The sequence below is a fragment of the Anolis carolinensis genome, chromosome 4 (genome assembly GCF_035594765.1).
Source record: "Anolis carolinensis isolate JA03-04 chromosome 4, rAnoCar3.1.pri, whole genome shotgun sequence".
Classification (NCBI taxonomy): domain Eukaryota; kingdom Metazoa; phylum Chordata; class Lepidosauria; order Squamata; family Dactyloidae; genus Anolis; species Anolis carolinensis.
Window position 1 is genome coordinate 38,641,787 of NC_085844.1, and position 10,589 is coordinate 38,652,375.

The 10,589-nt window shown below is 43.7% G+C and overlaps 1 protein-coding gene across 1 annotated transcript; it reads right to left on the bottom strand.

The window, feature by feature from the left end:
* Positions 1–2,728: 2,728 nt before the first annotated feature.
* On the bottom strand, positions 2,729–8,865 carry LOC134298847 (uncharacterized). The gene is made up of 2 exons (XM_062980250.1): positions 6,314–8,865; positions 2,729–3,098 (listed from the first exon to the last, which is right to left on the bottom strand). The coding sequence occupies exons 1-2, from the start codon at positions 7,952–7,954 to the stop codon at positions 2,991–2,993; spliced, it is 1,749 nt and encodes a 582-aa protein (XP_062836320.1). The 5' UTR covers positions 7,955–8,865; the 3' UTR covers positions 2,729–2,990.
* Between the last annotated feature and the right edge of the window lie 1,724 nt (positions 8,866–10,589).

The window sequence follows — 10,589 nt, forward strand, 5'->3', positions numbered from 1 at the left end:
AAAATCCCATGGGAATCAGCGAGTGTTGACGGAGGCAGGACTGTGAAATAGGGAAGCCCCTAGCCACAGGTTGGTACATGGACAGTGGATTCAGTCATTCTACCTCAAGGTCCGGGGAAGTTGAGCTGTTTGGCAGCTGTATCCATGACTCAGCAGACCTATTTAGTAGGCACTTTGCTCACCCTATACAGGGAGGGGGCTAGAAAAAGTGTTGTAAACATAGTCTACCTCTCTTATCCTTGACTGGACTGCTGCATCCAGAGGGGCCACCACTTTGTGGTTAAAAAAAGACAAATTAATTTTGGAGCATGGAACATACAAACACTGTTGGATAACACAGGCAATGAATGCCCTGAACGCAGGACTTTAAACACCTTTGCAGAAATATATGAAAAGCTTGGCCTTTCACTTAAAATTGAGAAAACCAAAGTGCTCTGCCAGCCGGCACCAACCAATCTCTCTGCAGAAATATAGCTTAATGGTGTAGCATTAGAAAATGTTGACCATGTCTACTACCTTGGCAGCCACTCTCCATAAAAGTTAACATCAACACAGAAATACAACATCTTATGAGCTCTATGAGTGCAGCATATTTTAATGAAGCAGAATGTGTTTGAGGATCAGGACATTCATAAGGATACCAAGGTGCTTCTTTATAAAGCTATTGCTCTCCCAACTCTATTATACGCCTGTGAAACATGGACCATCTCTTCTTCTGGAATGATTCCATCAGCATTGCCTCTTAAAAATCCTGCAAATCTCTTGGGAAGACAGGCAGACAAGTGTCAGTGTTCTGGAAGAAGCAAAGACCACCAGCATTTATGTGATGATCCTCCACCATTAACTTCATTGGACTGGCCACATTATCTGAATACCCGATCACCGTCCCCCAAAACAGTTAATTTACTCTCAGCTCAAGAACAGAAAATTGAATGTTGGTGGACAGCAATCAAGATTTAAAGATTGGCTTAAAGCTAACCTTAAAACTTTGGCATAGACACCAAGAACTGGGAAGTTTTGGCCCTAGAGCATTCTAACAAGGTCAGCTGTTACCAACAGTGATGTGGATTTTGACGAGGCATGAATGGAGGGCGAAAGGGAGAAACATGTCAAGAGGAAGATTCATCAAGCCAACCCTTGTCATGACTGCCTTCCATCTGGAAATCAATGTCCTCACTGTGAGTGAACAAGTGGATCCAGAATAGACCTCTACAGTCACTTACAGACCCACCGTGAAGACTACACTTGGAAGGCAATCATATTTGGCCCAGAGTGATAGCCTATGATGATGACTTAATCTCTCATCAAAAAGTGTCTCATCATGATTGCTTTCTCTGAGCAGAGTGGTGAAAGGTAAGAGTTTAGTTTGTCCCAGGAGAACCATCCCCCTTTACTCACTGTGGTGTTGTTCCACTTTTGGCCTTTCTGAATTTTGCAACTGGTCACATGTTGATGTCAAGTCCAAGTATAATATTGGTTTTAGGTGCATGTGCATGTGTGTGTAAGTTTCTTTCAGCTTCCTTAACTAGAAGAAAGGTCTGGTCTGGAAAATTTTATCTATTCAGAAATCAGAATAATTTAATTTTATTGTACTTACTAACAGTAGTTATAGGATTGTATTAGAAGACAAAGTAAAGCTAGGCAGCCATTCAATTGTCTCATTTAAAATCAGATGTCTATATTCTTGTTTAACTTTATCATGGATTACAATTTGTTACAGGCTATGTTATCAGACCTAATCATAAATCTTTTGTTGGGAAATGATGGAATAATCTATTAATGTTACCCTAAGTAACACGTCTTCAATTATGCAAAATGACATCTTATATTGAAATGAAGTAAATTATTAATAATATTTAAATATAAGTATTAGAAGATGTTCATTATTCCTTGTGATTATGCCTCAGGTTTATGATGGAAGTATGTATTTTGTTTTGCCGTTTTGTTTTGTTGTGGAATTTATATAACCTGTAGTTTGCGAATCTGAGTGAAGTAGAAATTAATACGGTAATGAATCAAATTCTCCAAATGTAGTGTTAAACAGCATCTTGCTATTTCCATAGTGGAATGGAAGTAAAATAAATTTGCCTTTTCCAAATAAAGCTAGCCTCAGTTTATATTAGATCCCAATCAGTATATTATTTCATTGGTTTGCAAAAGGCAGTTGGGACTCTGAAATGGTTCACCAGCATTACCATAACTCTTGTTACATTTATTTCTTGCGGGGAAAAGAGAGAATAGAAAGATGAACAGAATACAGAAAAATAAAATGAAACAGGACTGGAACAAGGGACAGATGTGTGTGAAATCCCATCTACACTGCCATATGATGCATTTTCATAATGCAGTTTAACACCATTGAACTGTTTTAAATGAGTATACACTGCCACATAATGCAGTTCAATTCAGTTAAACTGTATCATGAAACTGTGTTATATGGCAATGTAGATAGGCTTGAGTATGTGGAGATATATATATTTGCTTTTGCATCTTAATCTTGCACCTTTGGCTTGCAATAGGATGGGTTCTGTGTGTCCACAATTCAACCATCCACAGCTTATATACATATATCTTCTTCAAACTTTGACTTTGTCATTTTATATAAGGGAAATCATTTTACTACACTCTTGTATATTTTGGCATCCGTTGTGGGTCCTGGAACCAAACTCCAGCAGATACTGAGGTGTCAGGCTTACTTCAAAGGACCAGTCTGAACGCAGATCAGAGATAGCTGCTCTCAAATCCAATCTTTATTGAAGAATACATGACTTTGGAAAAGTCGAGAATGACCTAATGTTTACATACACTCATTTTTATCACCTCTGATGCAACGTAACACCACACGCAAATATCATCATCAAACCCCACCCTTTGTATCACATTTCTACTATTCCCACACACTATACCAATTATAATTGTTTATACTTTCAACCCTGAGTTCCCAGGCTCATTCTATCTTCTCCCGCCAGGTGCTTTCAGGGTTATTTATGTTATGACTCCAAGTCCAGGGCTTGGAAATTCAGCCCTGGGACTTGGTTCCATGACATGGCGCCCTCTTTTTCTTCGTCCTCCTCTTCGGTTCTTCTTTCATCACAATCCTGAAATAAATCAAACAATAATTCTATGTGTCCATTTTGTCCAACGTCCCCATATACTTTTTCAGTAAGCTGCGATGGAATACTGGGTGTATTTTCCCTAAACTTTTTGGCAATGCCAACTGGAAAGTTACTTCATTGATAACACCCTGTATTCTGAATGGTCCAATATATTTGGGGCCCAATTTTCTCGAAGGTAGCCCCAATTTGATGTTTTGGGTACTTAACCACACTAGATCTCCTTTCCCCAATTTATCGCCTTCCACCCTTTTTCTGTCCGCGAACGTTTTATACTTTTTGTGTGCTTCCTTTAAGGATGCAGTCACTTGACTCCAGCATTCTAGCATTTGAGTTTTCCATTTCCCTGCCCCTGTTTCTTCATTCTCTGTCCATCTTGGCAACTGGGGCAGAGGCTGTATTTCATACCCGTAAACCACTTCAAAGGGAGTTTTATTAGTTGCTGAATGTATAGTTGAATTAAAAGCTAGTTCCGCAAAAGCCAGCCACCTAGACCAGTCATTTTGTCTCATGTTAGAGTACATTCAAAGGAACTGCCCAAGCGTCTGTTGAGTACGTTCTACTGCCCCGTTTGTCATGGGGTGAAAAGCAGAACTTAGACTCCTTTCTGCTCCTAGCATTTCCAAGAATTTTCCCCAAAATTTTGCTGTGAATTGAACCCCTCTGTCACTGACCACTCTACTGGGACATCCATGAAGTTTGTAAATATGGTTTATGTATAATTCAGCTAGTTTCTCTGCCGATGGTAATTTCGTCAGTGCTATAAAGTGGGCCTGTTTAGAAAACAGGTCTAATACTGTCCAAATATAACGATGTCCTTTGCTAACCGGCAGTTCCCCCACAAAGTCCATAGCTACACATTCCCAAGGTCTGGTAGGTTCCGCTACTGTTTGTAATAATCCCATTGGCTTCCCTCCTCTCGATTTATTTCTGGCACAATCATCACATTGAACAACATGATTCTTAATGTCCTTCCTCATTCCTGGCCACCAACAATGTTTTGCTATTGCCTTTGTTGTTTTTGTAATTCCTGTATGACCAGCGCTCGGGTTATTGTGAAAACGATGCAAAATCTTAATCCTTAATATTGCTGGAATATACAGTTTCTTGTTCACAAACCAAAATCCCCCCTTCTGCTCCCCCTTTTCTGCGTTGGATGCGATCCACTGATCTCCTTCATAAGATTGTTTCAGTTCTTTTCCCCAACTATTTTCCCCGTCGAGTTCAATAATAGTAGTGTTCTCTTTTTGGGTTTGCGCTCTTGTCCTGACAGCTAAGCCCCATTGTTTATCAGAGAATATTGTTCCCTCTTTTGCTGTGGTCATGCCTTCGTGTTGAGGCATGCGTGAAAGAGCATCTGCCAAGACATTCTGCTTCCCTTGGAAAAACTTTAATTGGAAATCGAACCTGCTGAAGTATTGTGCCCATCTAATTTGTTTGGGGGACAATTTTCGAGGAGATTTTAAATACTGGAGGTTCTTATGGTCAGACCAAATTTCAAATGGGATTCCGCTCCCTTCGAGGAAGTGTCGCCAGCATTCTAAGGCTTTTAATATGGCTAATGCCTCTTTTTCCCATATGGGCCAACATTTTTCAGTTTCACTGAACTTCCGGGACAAATATCCACAAGGTTTTAAGTTCCCATTTTGATCCTTTTGCAATAGTACTGCCCCGTATGCACAGTCTGAAGCATCGCAATGGATTATGAAAGGGCTCCTGATATCGGGGTGTTTTAGGATGGGTTCTTCTGTGAAGCATCCTTTTAGGGTTTCAAATGCCTTTTGGCATTCTGGCGTCCAACTCAGTTTGGCGCCAGGAGCTTTCACTTTTGCTGTCTCCCCTTTCCCTTTTGTTTTTAAAAGTTCAGTAAGGGGTGCGGTTATTTGCGCGAAGCCTTTTATGAAGGATCTATAAAAATTTGCAAACCCCAGAAATGATTGCAATTGCCTCCTTGTTTGAGGTACTCCCCATTCTTTTACGTCTGATACTTTAGACGGGTCCATAGCTAACCCTTCTGGAGATATCCGATACCCCAGAAAGTCAATTTGAGTTTTATTAAATTCACATTTGGACAGTTTTGCGTACAGCTTTGCTTCCCTTAGTCTCTGCAAAACTTCCCGAACCAATTCCACGTGCTTTTCTTTATCTTCGCTCACGATCAAGATATCATCAAGAAATATGAATACCCCTCGGTACAACAATGGGTGCAGTATTTCATTTATAAGCTGCATAAAGCAACTGCCGCCATTTTTTAATCCAAATGGCAAAATTTTATATTCAAAATGGCCGAATGCGCAGGAAAATGCAGTTTTCCAAGTATCCTCAGGTTTGATTCTTAATTTATGATATGCTTCAATTAAATCAAGTTTAGTAAATATGCTCCCTTTCTTCAATACGGTAATTAAATCCTTTACTAAGGGCATAGGGTATTTATTGTCCTTAGTAATTGCATTTAAATTTCTATAGTCAATGCACAATCTTAGGGAGTTGTCTTTCTTTCTCCTAAATAACACTGGGGCTCCGAGAGGAGAATTGGATGGCTTAATAAAGCCTCGTGCCAGGTTCTTATCAATATATTTCCTCAATTCCTCCTTCTCCTGAACAGACATGGGATACACTTTTGGTTTTGGTAAGTTTGCTCCTGGGGTTATTTCAATTTCTACTTCTATATTCCTCTTGGGAGGTAATTTACTTGCCTCTTTCTGATTGAAAACATCCGCAAAGTCTCTGTATTCAGGTGGCAATAGCTGTGGGTCTATTTCACCTGCTTCATCTCCCTCGTCCTCCTCTCCTGCTATTTTGCTTATCTCCCATTGCGTCTGTTGTTCTTTAAATGCTAGGCTCTTTCCTCTCCAATCTACTTCAGGATTTGCCTGTTCGAGCCATGGGATCCCTAGTATTACGTGGTATGTGGCAATAGGGGCTATCACAAAGGATATTCTTCCTTCCCATTTGCCTATTTTACATGGGACCCCTCGTATTTCCTTTGTAGATACTTCCCCAGCAGCAACTGATCCATCTAGCTGCGAAAATGCAATTGGGGAGTCAAGTAATGTCTGCTGGCATTTCAGTGCTCCTGCTAGTTCCGGAGTTATAATGTTCCTAGAACAACCGCAATCCACGAATGCCCTGCAGGTGGCCCGATTCTCTAGCCCCGATAGGCAGATTGGCACTACTAGCATGCGTTTGTCTCGACTCACCAGCCTTTCCGGAGATTCTGGGGCTCGCACCTCCTCCTCCGCTCGCCTCCCGGCTGCTGGCTTGGGCTTTGAGGGTTTTGGCGGCTCCCCCTTCCGGGCCCAACATTCCGCTGCTCGATGGCCCGTCTTCCCACATACAAAGCATCCCGGTTTGGGTTTGTTGTCATCTCCTTTGAAGGGGGTCCCCGGCCTCCCTCCGGGCCTTTCCTGCTTCCTCGTTTCTCCTCGACCTCTCGCCGCCGGTCTTTGCTGGCCGCCGCCGCCCCTGAAACGCTTCACCTGGGCCAGGGTGGATTCGACGCGCCCCGCTAGTTGTATCCAGCCCTGGAGTGTTTCTGGGTCGTCTCTATGCGCCGCCCAACTAAAAACCTCGGGGTGTAGTCCCTCTTTGAATATCTCCACTTTGGTCACTTCAGACCACTCTGGTACCTTTTCCGCGAGATGGAGGAATTCCTCTGCGTACTCGGGCACCGTTTTGTCCCTCTGCTTTATTCCTTTAAGCTGGTCTCGAGCCCTCAATTGCTCTAGCCGGTCTCTGAACCGGTTTTCCAGTGCGGCGAGGAAGCGGGGCACTGACCTCAGGCACGGGTCGCGTCTGGCATGTAGTTGCACATACCAGCTGGCCGCTCCTCTCTTTAGTGTGTTGCCGATGGCCCGAACCATGCTTGCTTCGGAGGGGAATGTGTGTGCGTTGTCTTCTATATATCCTCTGATGCTAATGAGGAAAAAGTTCAGTTCAGATGATTCCCCTCTGTATTCCAGTTTGAGATCTTCCCTCCTTTGCATCCATTCTGCGGCCCGTTGCTGCTGTCTGGGAGGCATGGGGAAGGGTTGCATCGGGTTTCCTTGGACGGCCCCTTTGAACACGCCGCGCCCCACTCCGGCGGTCGTTCTGCGCGGCTCCCGAAATTCTGCCGCTGCTGTCGGCCCTTCTACCCATCCGAATGCGGGCCTCGCTGTAGCCCCCGCACCTCGCCTTCCCTCGTCGTACGGCACATCCTCCTCCTCTTCCTGGATCTCCGGCTCCTCTCCGCCTTCGTCCGCTAATCCACTGGACCCGATCCCTGGCCTCAGTGGTCTTTCCACCCCGACGCCCATTCGGGGGGTTGGAAGTTGGGTTGGAAGTTCTGTTGGAGTTGGCGGCCTCAGAGTTCCCAGAGCTTGCTGGCGCTCCACTTCACGCGCCATTCTGTCTCGGAACTCCAGTTCCTGCCAGTATTCTTCATCCCCCTCGCTCCTCGCCGCCACGGGGCTCTGCGTTGAGGCGCGCTGGCCCCTCTGGCTCCAATCTTCTTCCTTACGTGGCTCTGTCTCAGCGCCATATCGGGTGGGTTCCTTCTGGAGATTCTCTTCCAATAGTGGTAGCAACCTCCCCACGGTTTCCGACAGCCTGGATAAATTCGTTTCCAGGATGGATAACCGCAGGGCCACGGTCTCCGGCATGCTTCCTCCAGATCCCCAACTGGTTTCTGCCGCCGCCGAAATGCCTCTTCCTCCTCTGGGAATCCTCTGGGTCACGCCGTTTGGCCTGGGGTACCCCGTAGAGGAAGCTATGGCTTGCAGCGTCTCTTCCCCCAACGGCCGGGCCCCTGGCAAAGGCCTCTCTGCTCCATTTGGGCTTTGATCTCCTTCTCCACTCATTATCACTTCACTGCGAATTCGCAGGAGGGTGAGAACGGGATTCTCGACTTAAATGTCAGGCTTACTTCAAAGGACCAGTCTGAACGCAGATCAGAGATAGCTGCTCTCAAATCCAATCTTTATTGAAGAATACATGACTTTGGAAAAGTCGAGAATGACCTAATGTTTACATACACTCATTTTTATCACCTCTGATGCAACGTAACACCACACGCAAATATCATCATCAAACCCCACCCTTTGTATCACATTTCTACTATTCCCACACACTATACCAATTATAATTGTTTATACTTTCAACCCTGAGTTCCCAGGCTCATTCTATCTTCTCCCGCCAGGTGCTTTCAGGGTTATTTATGTTATGACTCCAAGTCCAGGGCTTGGAAATTCAGCCCTGGGACTTGGTTCCATGACACTGAGGGCCACTTTATTTTACTTAAGGGGTTTGATTTTTACATCCATGAAAGTTAGGAATGTCTCAGTTGTTTCTGCTGTGGTGCAATTGATTCTCCATATCCATGGATTTACCTTTTCCAGTGGTGCAGTGGGTTAAACCCTTGTGCCAGAACGACTGATGACTTGAAGGTTGGGTTGCTGACCTGAAAATTGCCGGTTCGAATCCAACTCGGGGAGTGCATGGATGAGCTCCCTCTATCAGCTCCAGCTCCATGAGGGGAGATGAGAGAAGCCTCCCACAAGAATGGTAAAAATATCAAAACATCTGGGCGGTCCCTGGGCAATGTCCTTGCAGACGGCCAATTCTCTCACACCAGAAGTGACATGCAGTTTCTCAAGTCACTCCTGACATGAAAAAAACCCATTCAACATTCAAAATAAGTTTTATTTGTATACTTATTTTATATATTTATATGCCTGGGAGCATATAAATATCTCTTTGACAAAAAGGGGTCACAAGATGAAAAAGTTTAAGAAGCTCTGATTTACACTGAAACATGACCATAACACCATGAACACTTATGTTTTGGTGAAATCTCAGCATTCAGTCAAAAAAAAAAAGACATGCAGGGTAGCAAAATGTCACTCGCTTGTTTTCTTACTACAAAATAAGCCATCATCTGATCATAAAAGACATTTGGGAAAAGAGAAACCTTTGGAAAATCAGTCTAAGATAGGGCCCATTCTAAATAAGACTAGTAATAAAGCATCCTGTAAATACAGTTTAGGAAAAGCTTGTGACCAAAGAACAAGACACATGATCTTGACGCATTTGGCAATCTTCAGTTCAAATCACTCCTGCAGGGCAGAGACTCCACATCTGCCAAAGAGGGTGCTTGTAAAAAGTGAAAGAAAACTGCTGGAGCACACAGAAAACAATGATCCCAATGCATTCAGGAAATCAGAGCAGTGTCAACAGAGATGCATGTTCAGTTCAGTAGTAGCAGAGGGAATGTGATGAACTGCTAGAGAAAACAACTAGAAAAACACAGAGGAGATATGTGGTCCACAACAAAATGGCAAACTGTGTATACATTTAATTTGGAGGGGGTGATTTAGTGTCTCAAAAAGATGGATTTCAGAATCTTCTTTCTATTTTGGTTGTTGTAGTTTTTAAAGGGAAACATGTTTTTCCTGAAGTCCATAATCCTGTAAGTGTAATAGAATTTAACTAAAATTAGTCAAACAACAAACCTGTCAGGACCCAGGCTGCAGGGCACCAATAACCATACACAGAGGCCAGAATCTATCTAATATCTTTATTGAAGGAGTATATAAAGTTAATAAAAACAAGTGTAGAAAATAGTCCAGAATTAGACCTTTCAGGAAAGGTCAAAATTAGTCCAAAGAAACAATGTCCAATATGAAATATTAAGGTCCAAAGTTGTAATCCAATAACCGAAACACTCACTTTGCCAGGCAAAGTGAGGGGAGATGACAAGGTCCTTTAGTCCATGAACTTGAACGAGGCTAGGAAGTAACTTGACTCTCGGAATAACAAGGCTTGAATACAAGGCAGCAAGGAACGAGGAACAAGAACAAGATCCGTGGTATTTACTTGGCAAAATCCGGGAAACAAGGCAAGGCTGGGTCTTGGAAAGCAAGGCAAAATCCGTGGAAGAACAAGGCTGGAAAACGAAGGCTTGAATCAGGAACAAAGGCTTGGAAGCGGAGTAGCTGTCCACACACACTACTCCAGTTGCTGACGAATTGACTCCGCAAGATCCCTCCGGGAGCAAGGAACCTAAATAGGCCTTGTTTTCTCCACCAGAGAACACTTCTCTGGGGAACCAGAAACGAAAGTCAATCTCTGTGTCCAGATGTATGACTCCCTAAATTTTCTCATGGGAACAGGCTTAATCATCTGAATGCTTTGCTGCTATTCTCAAACTCCTGCGATTAGCCTGTTGCACTCCTTTCTGCTGGAGAATGTAATTACGGCGCGAAAAAGGGGGAGAACTCGACTCCGGGCTTGTTTGGGAGATTTCTGGAAGACAAGCCTCCTGCAGGTGCAAAGGCTCAATTTCTGGCTGAAATGGTTCCCTTTCTGGCTGAAATGGAGGAAAACCCAAGTTCTCCTCTTCGTCAGTCACAACAGCACTAGGAATGGGACTACATGGCCCATGAGTCATCACAAAACCAGAAAAAGGAAGGGAAGAAAGGAATTGGAGATGTGAAA